A 13,669-nucleotide genomic window follows, 5' to 3' on the forward strand; every position below is an offset into this window, starting at 1 on the left:
AGTCCGAACGGTTATACCGAACACAACAACATGAAGCTCCATTGTGTCTGTACCCAGCTTGGTGATGCCGATCTCCTGCAGGTCCTCCCACGTCAGGTCCTTGACGATGCTGATGGAGTCGTAGCCGTTCTCCGAGAGTTTCTTGTGGTACTGCGGGAGACCAATGGCACTAAGCCACTCCCCGAGGTCGGACTGTGAGGGGAGGGAGCACGGGTCAGATTAGTGTGTTCGCCGGCAGCACATAGGTACACCAGCTGTGGGTCTTACCGGGATGTACTCCGGCAGCCACTCGGGGATGTTCAAGTTGTTGATCTCGATGGAGATTTTCTTGCGGTGTCCCGGTTTGGTGACACCGATGGCAGTCAGATCCTGCAGACACAACGAGACATGAGTGAGACAGTCAGGACAGGAGGTGGACACGCAGTCAGGACAGGAGGTGGATTTCTTAGAATCCTCTTCGTTGAATCGAAGTCACGCTGGATTTCGTTCTATTTCTGCACACTTACGTCACCGCAGTCCCGTTTGTATCGAGGAAAAAGTACCAAAAAAATAAGCTATGGGAACTTCAAATGTTCCTACAACAAGGACGAACTCCCTCCCACTGTTCTTAAAACTGTAAATCGTTCCTGAAAACATTGAATCGCAGGAGGACCGTTTGTGTTTCTGTCTCTGTTACGGTGCATTCGGGTCAGTTCTGGATGTGCTCGAGTCTTCCTCAGATCCGGGTCTCTTTTTCAGGTTTGTATCGGTTATGTTGCACCTTCTCAATCAGTGTGACGAAGTCTGGTGCGTCTGTCTTTTATGGACCAGTGAGTGTCGGCTCACCTCCGGAGTCATCCTGCTGATGGTCGGCACGTCGTATCCGGCACTCAGGAAGTTGGCGGTGTATTGATCCAGCTGGAAGTCGCTCAGCCACTGATAAATGGCCTCTGCATCCTAAAGCGCACACACACACACACACACACACACGCACACACGCACACGCACACGCACACGCACACACGCACACACGCACACACGCACACACGCACACACCAGCGGCAGGCGTTAAAGTTTGTATGATAACCTCACAGTGTTTCGGCCTCGGGTTGCATCGTTACCTTCCCCTCCAGCAGCTGTTGAGGTCGGACGAACTGCTGGGAGAAGCTCTGCTCTGCAGGACGCTGCACCGTTACTGTCTGCCTGCGAGGAGTCCCGCCTGCAGGACAGCAGCACAAATAAATATTTACATCGACAGATTCCCTACAATTAAACTGAAGAAGCAGTTAAAATTCACGTGAGATACACGGCGGCTGTTCACAAATAAAAGGTGATTTAATGAAACACATTTTAATGTCATGATAAAAACATGTGATGATAGATAAAATCTTCTGTCAAACCACATGCCGCTTTACTTTATCTGAGTGTTTCCATGACAACAGCAGCAGGACGTGGTCTAAAGGATGAGGAGTACCTGCAGGATGATCGGGCTGCTTGTTCAGGTCTGCTGAGTTTCCCGGGTCGACAGCAGGGGGCACCGGCTGTACGCACAAACACGAACCTCAGAGTCAGAGTCTTACTCACAGGAAACAAACTGAACTTTATGAAAAATAACTTTAATAAAAAAGTCAGAGATCAGAGAGAAAAACTTTAAAAGTGAAATTAAAACAGAAAGATGTTTGATAATATGTTTGATGAAATGTAATAATAATCTCAGTTTGTAAAGAAAGTTCAAATCTGATGGAAACATCATCACAGGAAGGTGTTGAGTGGAGCAGCAGGGGGCGCTGCTGTTCTCTCTGAGCCTGGAGATATTAAAGTGGTGTTATTAAAAAATAACTGTAATAACTGTAACAGTCCTGTTCATATACAGGCACTTTTATGTTTTTATTATGCAGAAAATAAAACAGAAACAAATTTGAGAGTAAAAAAGTTTGTAAGTAAAAATATTTCAACTGAGAATTTAATTATTTGGATTGCAAACAAATTTTAGAGTAAAGTTTTGTTCGTTTTGGTCACAGAATTCATAATTTTGTGTCACAAAAACTTGTGTGCGAGTTGAGTTGGATTTAGTGGGCGGGGCCTTCGCTGATGGATGAGACAGAAATTTGCATTGGTGGGTGTCTGCAGCCATGTTGTAAGTAAACTCCCATCAAATCTGTGGGCTTAGGCTCCGCCCACTACATCCAACTCAACTCGCAAACAAAAAAACTAAATTATGAATTCTGTGACCAAAACCAACAAAACTTTACTCTAAAATTTGTTTGCAATCCAAATCATTTAATTCTGAGTTCAAATATTTTGACTTACAAACTTGATTTTTATTTGCCGAGACTTTAACTGTTATTATTTGCTGCATAATAAAGACTTAAAACTACCTCCGTGCGGATTTCTGTGACACTGAAGGAATCTTAAAACGGGAAGATTCTCAGGCAACTTCTGAACTGCATTTTCGAAGCAGGTTTATTTGGGTGGAGTTCGTGTCTCCATGTCAGCAGGTGTATCAGTACCTTGCTGGTGTTGTCATGGTGACTGGCATTGTGCTGGAGTCCGTTGGGGGCGTGGTTGCTCTCGGTGCTCTGCCCGCTGCCGGCGCTGCGGGTGCTGCCGACGCTGCCGGTGCTGCCGACGCTGTTCCTGTCTCCGGCTGCAAACGAAAAACACAAACGTGAACTCCTGATGTCCAGCAGGGGACGTGGGGGGAGGGGGGTGGGAGGGGATGTCAGGCTGAAGGAAGCAGCAGAGGATCTGTGAGGGGAAACGGGGCGGGCCTGCAGGGGCGGAGCTTAGGGGGGATGACAGGGCAGGATGCAGGAGAGCACAGCTGATCATACAAACACAGCTGATCATACAAACACAGCTGATCATAACAAACACAGCTGATCATAATGAACACAGCTGATCATAACAAACACAGCTGATCATAACAAACACAGCTGATCATATAAACAGCTGATCATAACAAACGCAGCTGATCATAACAAACACAGCTGATCATATAAACAGCTGATCATAACAAACACAGCTGATCATAAAAACACAGCTGATCATAACAAACACAGCTGATCATAATGAACACAGCTGATCATAACAAACACAGCTGATCATAACAAACAGCTGATCATATAAACAGCTGATCATAACAAACACAGCTGATCATATAAACAGCTGATCATAACAAACACAGCTGATCATAAAAACACAGCTGATCATAACAAACACAGCTGATCATAACAAACACAGCTGATCATATAAACACACAACGTAACTCTTCAGATTCTTTTTAAAACTTCATGCAGCAGCTTCCTGACATTCGACTGACGGTTTTTATCTGTGACATCACAGTGTCCGGACGAAGCAGAGCGACAGTTTTAATAATGGAGGCAGGAGCTGGTGGCGCCCCCTGTGGCAGCAGTGAGGACAGCAGGCATTACTGGCCGCGCGTTCAGCCTGAAGCAGATCATACAGTGTTTGGACCCAACACACCAAGACGACCTTTAACCTCACCTGGAGGTTTTATCATGTGACCAACTGCTGGATTATTTAGTCTGCAGCTCTGCAGTAAGACGTGTGGTGGGTCTTAATGGTCTTGGTGGTTGTGGTCTTAGTAGTCTTGTGGTCTTGGTGGCCTTGGTGGCCTTGATGTGTGGGGTCCTAGTGGTCTTAATGGTCTTGGTGGACCTAGTGGTCTTGGTCCTAGTGGTCTTGGTGTGTGGGGTTCTGGTGGTCTTGGTGGTCTTAATGGTCTTAATGGTCCTAGTGGTCTTGGTGTGTGGGGTCCTGATGCAGAGCGTTGAGCGGTGCAGCTTCAGAACAGCCGGAGGACAAGCTGTGGTTGGAGCCTCTTACCATGACACGAGTCCCTGAGAACCCAGATGTCCTCGAAGGGACACCCAGACTGGGACAGACGGCTCGGGGACAAACCTATCGGACACAGAGACTCTGGTGGACTCGGTTCTGAGGGGGAGGGGGAAGGGGAGTGGGAAGGGGAGGGGCAAGGGGGGGGGGGGTCTGAATGAGGAGGTGAGTGTGTTACAGGACAGATTAGCCAGGAAAGACCTGCTAGGACCTCTGATGGAGTCACGTCAGAGGTCAGAGGTCAGAACACACCTGTACGGGTAACGGTCACCTGGATCAGACCTCAAACATCTCTGTTAGAGTGTGTCCATGTGTGTGTACCTGTGTGTGTGTGTGTGTGTGTGTGTGTGTGTGTGTGTGTGTGTGTGTGCGTGTGCGTGTGTGTACCTGTGCCAGTAGTGAGCCCGTTGACTAGCGGCAGCGCCGTGTGGGCGGGGCCAGCGTACAGAGTGTAGGAGTCGTCGGTCTGGGGGGCGGAGCTGATGCTGGAGGAGGGGGGGGCTCTGGACAGCAGCTGCTGGCGCTGGGTGGGCAGAGAGGCGTGCCGGGAGAGGGTGCCCCCTACAGGGCGAGACCGGGTAGGAGGAGGAGGAGGAGGAGGAGGGGTTAACAAGCTGATGGTTAGAGATGGAGGTCAGAGGTCAGAGGTTATGGATGGAGAGATGGATGCAGGAAGGAGGAGGGCGGAGCGTGGGATGGTCTGGAAGCAGGCGGATTAGTTCCTAACTCGGGGGCTCCTTTTGATGCCATCACTTCCTGTGTGAGGTGAACACGGTGGGTGTGAAGTGGAAATGAATCGCACTAACAGACGACGTCCGGGACACAAACATCATCGATGACTCACTCGCTGATCTAAAACGATCTGAGGACGTTTTCCAAGTGTCGTCTCTTGATCGACGTCAAGACACCAGCCGGGTCCGACTGTCAACACCGAGTTCGACCGGGACCTTCTGAGGGTTGTTGGCGTTGTTAGCTGATCATTGGTGTGTTTAGCTGATGTTTCTCTGCTTTCAGTTTCAGGTCCACGGTGAAATCACTGATGTTCACGTACCAGCGGTCGCGTTAACTCTGGTGATGACGTCGATCAGGAGAAGACACTGAATACTTCCTCACCGTGCTGCGTTCAGGAACATTCTGAACTTATTGATCCCATAATTTTCCTGCAGCGTTGCTACGGTAACTAAAGTAGAGAATCTTTCTTCCACTCGAAGAACGCGGCGGACACCTCGAGGGAGGGGGGGGGGGCGTTTTCAGAAACTCCTGCGGCGTCTGAGGTTTAGAAACGTCGGGAGGAAGCGACTGACCGTTCCTCCGGCTGATGACCTCCACGATCGACGGAGGGAAGAAGCCGACTCGGTCCGTCCCTCTTTGGGTGTCGTGGATGTGTCCCTTCCAGCGTCCGTCCACGTGCTGCTCCAACACCTGCAGACAGATCACGTTTAAATGTCACAGTTTACACCCAACCTTCCCGTCACATGACTGCAGCCGCTAAGTTAGCCTGACCAAGACATGGTTAGCTTCTAAAGGTTGCCTGACATGATATTAGCCACTAAACTAGCTTAAAACATAATGTTATTTGCAGTATGAGCCTAAACAAGACAATGTTAGCAGCTACATTAGCCTAAAGAAGATTATGTTAGCTGCTGGTTTCCAAAAAAGATGTTAGCTGCATAAAGACTATTAAATAAGACCGTTAACTGCTACATCAGTCGAAACGAGACAACACCAGCTCGAGTTCTCGGAGCCAGCCCCTGGTGGCCCCCGGTGGTATCGACCTTTAAGGCTAAGGATGTTTTTTTTTAAACACTCGACGTTCCAAATTAAGCTTCATCTTCATCCGTTCTGTCCCGTTAACCACAGCTAGCCGCGAGGAGCGTTTCGTCTCACCGTGATGACGTCTCCGGCTCGGATGTTGAGGGCGGTCGGGTCGTGGAGGTTCCAGTAGTCCTTCAGAGCTCTGACCTGCAAAACACCCGTCGCATCTGTCCAGGAAACAGGAAGTAAGTCCACAGAAAAGGGTACGTTAATTTATTTCATTAAGAAAACAGCCTCATTAGAGACGACAGCTACTGTTCAAACGGGGAAAAAAAAAAAGATCTTTAAAGTGATAAAATGCCTCTTTCAATATTAACCTGACCATTATTTAAGATCTACATTTCAGCAGTTGAGAAAAAAGTATTCACATAATTCAGGGCTTTTAATTTGAAACGAGGGCTTTAAATTTGAAACGAGGGCTTTTAATTTGAAAACTCACATCAAGCAGCTTGAGTGTTGATTGTATAAGGAGTATGAGTAAGTAAACGAAGGGGTGACTTCAGATGTAGAAAAATCACAGAAAGCACAACATGCTCCCCTTTCAAAATAAGAGCGCCAATGAGGGGATTCTTAAAATGTCGACACATTTAAGGCCAAAATGTGTCTTTACTTTGTATTTAAAGACTCGATGGTGACTTCCTGTGCTTCCACGAGGATCCAGAGAGGAGACAGGGACGTGATAAAAATACCAGAGTGAGTAAACACTGATGAAAACAGAAGCTAAAACACACCGATACACTCCTCCCAGACCGCCGACACATCAATAATTAATCCACAGCGCGTGCCGGCTAAGTGTGTACGAGTTATTCATCTCCGCGCCAGTAAACAGGACGGGAAAGTCTTGAGTCTCTTCTCAAACACAGGCGCTCATTATTCCCCGAGTCTGTTCCCACAGGAACTTCAAAGGGCTGCAGGATTACGGAGCGCGCTCACACCGTACGCACGACTCCGCTGCGTTCGAGGCCGATCGGTCTCTTTGAAGCTGCGAGAGCCGACAGATAAGAGTTTAACGTTACGTAACCCAGAACTTAAACAGCTCAGGTGGAGCTCAGAGAGGAGACAAGAGGAGCTCGTGGGACAGAGAGGAAGAGAGTTTAACACGGCCAGAGAGCTGATAAAAGGAAGTGACATCACAGACGGGAAGCGTGTTGGCTCTGACCTCGCAGCAGCTGCTTGATGTCCCGGCTGGCGTGCGACGTGGTGAACTGGTTGACGATGTCCAGCGCCGACTGGTTGTAGGTGTTCCGGATGTTCACGTCCACTCCGGCCTGGACGGACGACAACACACAGCGACATCACTTCCTGTCCTCAGACGTCACTTCAGTTCTTTCGACACTTCCTGTTTTAGTTCGGACTGATCTGATTACATCCGTCAATCAAACCCGAATCCAGAAAATTCGATACCAACAGGATTTTGTCATTGTGTTGGTATCGAAGTCTCGTTTCTCCCGACATCCTGAACTGTTTTTGACCGCGCTGAAGTTCGTACCTGTTCGATTTCTAAACAGTGTGACGCATCTTAACGCTGTGATGAAGAGGAACTCACGTCCAGCAGCAGGCGCACCACCTCGGTTTTCCCGTACAGGGAGGCTTCGTGCAGGGCGGTTCCAGACTTGGTGGTCTTGTTGATGTCAATGCCGGCATTCAGCAGCAGACTGCACACACACACACACACACACACACGCACACGCACACACACACACGCACACACACACACACCGTCACCAACTGTAATTTCTATCATCTTGTTCGATGTCGTTTCGATAATTGTTTTCGATCTCTTTGTGCTCCTGTCTTCATATGAAATGATCTCCTGTTTTATTGCTTTTGTTTTGAACAGTGATGTAATAAATGACCCGTCGTGGCTGATGTCTCACCGGATGATGTCTTTGTGTCCGTTGCGGGCGGCGAGGTGAAGAGGAGTGGTGAAGGCGGAATCTGTCGGCTCCTTCCTCTCTCCCTCCAACAGCGCCACCACCATGTTACTGCTGAGCAGCAGCTGGGCCACCTGACGGGGAGGGAGGAGGGTGTGGGGGTGTGGGTGAGTCAGAGGTCATCAACATGGTTGATTATCAATCATCGAGTCTACAGAGGTCAACTTTCCAGAGAAACAGGAAGTACAAAGCAAAAAAAAAAGGAAGACAAAAAGAAATCAAAGTGTCTCACCTTGACGCGTCCGAACTCACAGGCCAGATCCAGAGGAGTCTTCTTGGCCTTGTTGACCAGACACGGGTTGGACTGATGCTGCAGCAGCATCTCCGACTGAAACACAGAACACAGCAGGTAAACAGTTGCTATCAATGCTAACCGGCTAACATTAGCGACTCCACTAAAATTAAAAAAATATTTTGCAGAGAGAGATGTTTGTATCAACTTTCATGAGTTTTTGAATATGATAAAGCCTCCAAAAGTGCATTTAAACTTTCAGGAAAAAAAGAATAATTTTACGAATAACAATAACACCTTTGGTGCTTCGGCCCTAATAAAATGTGTCCATCAGTTATCTCAGTGTTGTTAAAGTCACTCCTTCTTATTAGTTTTCTGGAGGTCCATCTGAAAATAATCCCTCATTCATTAGAAAAGAAGATTCAAAAAGACCTGTTTTTGGGGGCGTGTCTGTTTGATTGAGCTCATCCAAATATGGTCACTTCCTGCTCCAAACTAGCAAAGATGGCGACAGACAGAATCTGAACTGGAGGCTTCATAAAGTTCACAAACCAACGGGCGACCTCACTGCTGGTTGGTTTAAACTCAGCGGTTCATTTAGGGACAATAAGAACAAACTAAACCCCAGAACTAACCGGACCAAACAGTCTTCATGGTTCCAGTCTGGGATGTGGACTCACCACTTCGTAGTGTCCGTACTGAGCCGCCAGGTGCAGCGGGATGTGTCCGTCCAGAGAGACGCCGTTCACCGACGCGCCGGAGCGAAGCAGCGTCAGGACGGACTCCGCCTTTCCCTGCCAGGCAGCGTAATGCAGCGGACGCATTCCTGCAGGGGTCAGAGGTCAACACGTCTCATTAGGGTTGTGACAGGGTCAACAAAAGATGGAAAAGTGTCACGCAAAAACGAGACCACCTGGTGGAACATCTGACAACTAATTAGGTTTCCATGGCAACAGATCAGTAACACAATTGGAAATAAAAAATCACAACTAAAAACCTAAACTTTAAGCTGGTTCTAACACTAAAACAGATCCAGACTAAATGTCCTCATAAAGATGGTTCTTCACCTCCTAACACAGTTTCACAGCTGCACGTTCTTCATTAAGGCTTTTATTGAGTTAACAGAGTCAGCACACACACACACACACACACACACACACACACACACACTGATGTGAACGAGCTGCAGTGAACGCAGCACACGTCAGCTGTTAATCTGCTGTGATGTTCTGAACCAGCTGATGATATGTAACACACACACACACACACACACACACGCACACGCACACAGAGAGGTCATGTGACTGACAGAAAATTAAGTTTGTTGTTCAGCAGTGAAAGGTTTCCCCAACATTTAAAGCAGCTGACTGATGGTTCAAACAGCGGCTAACATCCCATAATATCACGAGTTCACAGTGTGGACGTCCTCTTTTTCGAACAAGATAACTGAAATATTTCACTGAAAGACAGAGTAAGAGCCAAACGTTCGTCTTCTTCTGAAGGAACTTAAAAAAACAAAAACTCAGGAGTTTTATTTTGAAAGAACGTCTGAGTGACTTCCTGCAGTGAGACTGGCCGAGTTAGACGGCCGAGTGTCTCACCGTTGCTGTCCTTGACGTCCACGGTGGCCTGAGCCTCCAGCAGGGCGGACAGCAGCTCGGGGGTCCCTGTGAGGGCGGCGTGGTGCAGGGCCGAGAACCTGGCAGGGGTCAAAGGTCACAGCAGAGAGAGAGAGAGAGAGAGAGAGAGCGTTAACAATTTATAAAATGTTTTAAAGTCTCTTTCGGACCAACAGTTTCACGGCACGTAAATAATCTGCTGCCCCTCATCTGGGAGAAAACTGTTCACAGTTCGCAGCCTCAATATGCTTCTAAGGAATACAAATTCAAAACCAGATGTAAATGTTCCCGAAGAAAACTCGACGTAAATGTCACCGTCAAAGTAACCGCGGAAAAGAACTTCGTCTAAACGTGACAAGAGGAAAACTCAACTCTAATTATTTTGGACAACACCACCAGAGAAAAATATATTCTGCTTTTATAATCTCAGGAATTTCTTCCACGTTCTCCGACTGCGTTGCAGCGTAACGAAGTCTCCTGCTGGTCAAAAGCCTCAGCTGAACAGACCAGAAGACTTCATCATTCTCCTCACAAGAAATCAGTTCTGTGTGTGTGTGTGTGTGTGTGTGTGTGTGTGTGTGTGTGTGTGTGTGTGTGTGTGTGTGCGTGTGTGTGTGTGTGTGTGCGTGTGTGTCCAGGAAACGAAAGGCTGACTCAGCGCTGTGCGTCTGGACTCGCTGGATGAATCAACAGAAATGAGGACGCTTGAGTTCCTGTGAGTCAGATGGAGACCTGCAGGTACAGGTAACCTGCAACACACCTGGGAGCACGCATGGCTATGGTGGCCACGCCCACTTTCACTACAGCTCCTCCTCCAGGTCTGCGGGGTTTCATTTGAGAATTAACTCTCAGAAAATAACTGTAGTGACTCTTTTTTAAAAAAAAAAAAATTATTTTCTGATCCTTTTAGATGAACTCAGGACACACACACACACACACACACACACACACACACACACACACACACACACACACACACACACACGCGGCTCAGTCAGAGGAAGTAAAGCTACAGGCTACATGTCAGTAAATGAAGCAGCAGAGAGGAGAATAAAGACAGGGGGGCGGGGGGGAGAGAGAAGGTGGGGGGGGGGGGGGTAGTGCTGCCTTTCTCCGGGTTGCGTAATGCAGGCGATGCATTCATGGGGCCGCGTTAACAGACAGCGCCGCTGGCAGCTCCACCACAAATGGACGGATCAGAGTGAGACTTCAGAATCAGGAGGAAGGGGGCGGTCCCTTCATCAAAGCAGAGGGGCGGAGCTACTTCTTAATCGGTTTAGGAAGCCTCGGGTCATTTCTAGTTTAGATACTAATTCTAAACTTTATTGACACCTCAGTTAACAGGACAAAAAAAACATGAAACATTCTGTTTCTCAGATGTGAAGGTTTGAGGTCCGTCTCTGTCCTCATCACCTGACACCCCCCTCCCGCCCCCCCATGTGACCTCACCTCCCATCTCCACTCATCACTAAGGAGGAGGAGGGTGGGGGGGGGACCATCTCCACAGAGACCCTGACACCCCCCCCCACCGCCCCCCCTTCCTCCCCCTCACTGCTGGTGTCATCAGTGCAGACTGGAATGCAGTGTGGTGGCATCAAATACACACACACACACACACACACACACACACACACACACACAGAGAGAGTTACACACATTTCTGCTGATAGTGTCACATTCCTGCAGAGAACCGACCAATCACAGAGCTGCAACTCTTCCTCCAACTGTCTGCAGGACTCCATTGAGGAGGGGGGGGGGGGGTCCTGATGACCAACAGCAGGTTAAATCGACTGGTTCCCCACAGACCTCCCTCAAGGTGCTTAATGGTTCATCTGTTCTTCATTTCCACCAAAAGTTCCAGGAACCAGACTGATGTCCAGGAACCAGACTGATGTCCAGGAACCAGACTGATGTCCAGGAACTAGACTGATGTCCAGGAACCAGACTCCTCTGGTCTGTCAACATTAAGTCATCACGCCTCCTCTCTTATTGTCCACCCCTCTGCTCTGCGACCTTTGACCCTGCCGGCCCCCACTCTGGCCTCTGAGGGGCAAACAAAGCAGGGCGCCTCTTGACCGCGTCACCGCGGCGACGAGTGGTTTTACGCCGCTCTTCGTCTCAGCTTTTGTTTGGCGTTGAAGATGAAGAGCTGCAGCTGTTTGATGAAGTGAGGAAGACTCTCAGGAGTCACTTCCTGTCTCTTCATCTAAATCATCAGCTCAACACTGTCACACTGAACAAACTGGACACACTTCAAAATAAAAGCACTTCCTTTGAACACAAAACTGCTGCACAGGAATATTTAAACTAAAGAATTTAATTATTTAAACCAAATATATGATAAATAAATGAGTCTGAAGCAGCTTTTACAGTATTTTTGTAAACAGTTTTTTGAATAATTTCAATAATTTCCTGAAGCAGAACCGCAGGACACTGAGAGCAACACAAGCTCCGCCCCCTGGACGTGTTGACGTCATCACTCACCCGTCTGAGTCCTGGTAGTTCACGTTCAGCCTCTTGGTGGAACCCAGCAGCTCTGAAAAAAAAAACAGAAAACAGAAGGTGAAACCGGTTGGGTCGGACCGGTGGAACCGGCAGAACCAAAACATCTGGTTCCTTCATCGCAGAACATTAAAAAGAACTACGACTCCCAGGGTGCATTTCACTAATTAAACAAACTGCACATCACTAACACCTGGTCAAACGTCCAGCCGCCGAGGCTCATGGGTGGTGTAGTGTTTGGAGAGGTCACATGATCCAGGAGACTCTTAAAGGGCCAGTCCACCATTTAAAAGTTTACAAACTGGACAAAAGATGAAACCTGCAGACATGAAGTTTTATCAGAGATCTGATTAAAATCAATCGATCGATAATGTGGCGTGTGAGAGTGCAGATTCTCTCTGATCAATACAAACACAGATCTGTTATATCTCAAGAGATTCGTTCATCAGCAGAGACATAAGTCTGGAAACTAGGAACTAGATAAACACAGCAAGGTGTGAACGCAGCGTACGTTCAGTTGCATCATGGGAAATGCAGGACTGCTGTCAGAGCTGCACTCTGAACTGTTGAAGTTGTTGTTCTGATTATTAATAACTAGAAATATGACATCTGATCCTAAATACTCCTGCTGGACCTCCTGAGGAGGCTTTGTTAGCCTCCGAATCGGTCCGACCCGGTCCGACCCCTCCCTCCCCTCTGCCGGGGTTCGAAAAGGGCTTCTCTGCAGCTCTTTGATGTCCTGCTACTCAGCCTCATGGAGGACGTCCTCCGAGTCCTCAGACAGTCGGACGGTTGTCCAGAGTCACAGGACTGAAACCCGGTTAGCTAACCCAGTTAGTTCCCGAGACACAAACTGACCTCAGACCAGCTGTTCACTGTGAGACTCAGGAGTCCGGACTCTCTGGAGACCTGAATCAAGTCCAGGTCCTCGTCCAGACCCGGAGTATTCTCCTTCCTGTCTGAGGAGTGTCGAGTGTCTCCTCCGGCCGGTACGGACTGTAAAACGAGCGCTCCTCCTCCGTCTGCAGCAGGAAGTTGTTTTGTGTTTTATATTCAGTCTGCATCTCAATCAGACCGTTGAATGTTTAAAAAGACGTTCGTATTATTTCTGTTAAAATAATAAGAACTCTCACTAACTTCTCTGTTCTCGAAGCGGGTGAGCTGACGGGCGGTTCCCCCACTTCAGCCTGTCAGGGGTCAGCTGAGGTCAAAGGTCAGCCTGCAGGGACTGTGATGGCAGACAGCCCCGCCCCTCCTCCGATTAGACTTTAAACATGGAAGCTGCTGTCTCCACCATCTCCTCCCCCTCCCCCCCTGCTCCTCCTTCCCCTCCACCCCCCGCCACAATAAGAGCGTTTGAAGTGGTGAAGATCTTGGGGAAACACAGCGGGCCTCCCCCCGGGGCTCGCAGCGCTGCTTTGATAATGACCTGGATTTTATAATTAATGGGAATAAATCAGCACACGAGCCGAGACAGAAGAGAAGAACCCAGACTGAACGCACAGAGAGGAAGTCGGCGCTGCTTCTCTCACTTCACTGGTAGAACGGCTGAGACGGGCTCAGTAGGAAAGTCTCATCCTCCGGTTCCTCTCAGGTTGTCCGACATCATCATTATAAATTCTCCGTCCATTAGAAGTTTATTTCATGTTTTAAACGTCTGTAATTCGCAACCTGAACCGTCAGACCCGACCCAATCACGTCGGTTAAGATTACTGAATTATTCCAGCGGG

The 13,669-nt window shown here is 48.4% G+C and overlaps 1 protein-coding gene across 3 annotated transcripts in view; it reads right to left on the bottom strand.

Moving 5' to 3' along the window:
- LOC138207871 (caskin-2-like) overlaps window positions 1-13,669 on the bottom strand; it is a 30,057-nt gene that overhangs the window by 5,518 nt on the left and 10,870 nt on the right. For 2 of the 3 annotated variants that reach the window (XM_069165437.1, XM_069165436.1), the window contains exons 3-18: window positions 11,922-11,973; window positions 9,420-9,517; window positions 8,499-8,644; window positions 7,819-7,914; window positions 7,530-7,660; window positions 7,199-7,307; window positions 6,812-6,920; window positions 5,725-5,819; window positions 5,142-5,259; window positions 4,225-4,398; window positions 2,490-2,626; window positions 1,454-1,520; window positions 1,101-1,198; window positions 826-936; window positions 268-369; window positions 54-192 (exon numbers count right to left, since the gene is read on the bottom strand). In XM_069165437.1, the coding sequence (XP_069021538.1) occupies window positions 54-192; window positions 268-369; window positions 826-936; window positions 1,101-1,198; window positions 1,454-1,520; window positions 2,490-2,626; window positions 4,225-4,398; window positions 5,142-5,259; window positions 5,725-5,819; window positions 6,812-6,920; window positions 7,199-7,307; window positions 7,530-7,660; window positions 7,819-7,914; window positions 8,499-8,644; window positions 9,420-9,517; window positions 11,922-11,973 (1,782 nt within the window). The remainder of the gene's footprint in view (window positions 1-53; window positions 193-267; window positions 370-825; window positions 937-1,100; window positions 1,199-1,453; window positions 1,521-2,489; window positions 2,627-4,224; window positions 4,399-5,141; window positions 5,260-5,724; window positions 5,820-6,811; window positions 6,921-7,198; window positions 7,308-7,529; window positions 7,661-7,818; window positions 7,915-8,498; window positions 8,645-9,419; window positions 9,518-11,921; window positions 11,974-13,669) is intronic. The other variant, XM_069165438.1, reaches the window with a different exon arrangement.

The sequence above is a fragment of the Embiotoca jacksoni genome, unplaced genomic scaffold (assembly GCF_022577435.1).
Source record: "Embiotoca jacksoni isolate LCO1_2020_lvr unplaced genomic scaffold, fEmbJac1.0.p SCAF_34, whole genome shotgun sequence".
Classification (NCBI taxonomy): domain Eukaryota; kingdom Metazoa; phylum Chordata; class Actinopteri; family Embiotocidae; genus Embiotoca; species Embiotoca jacksoni.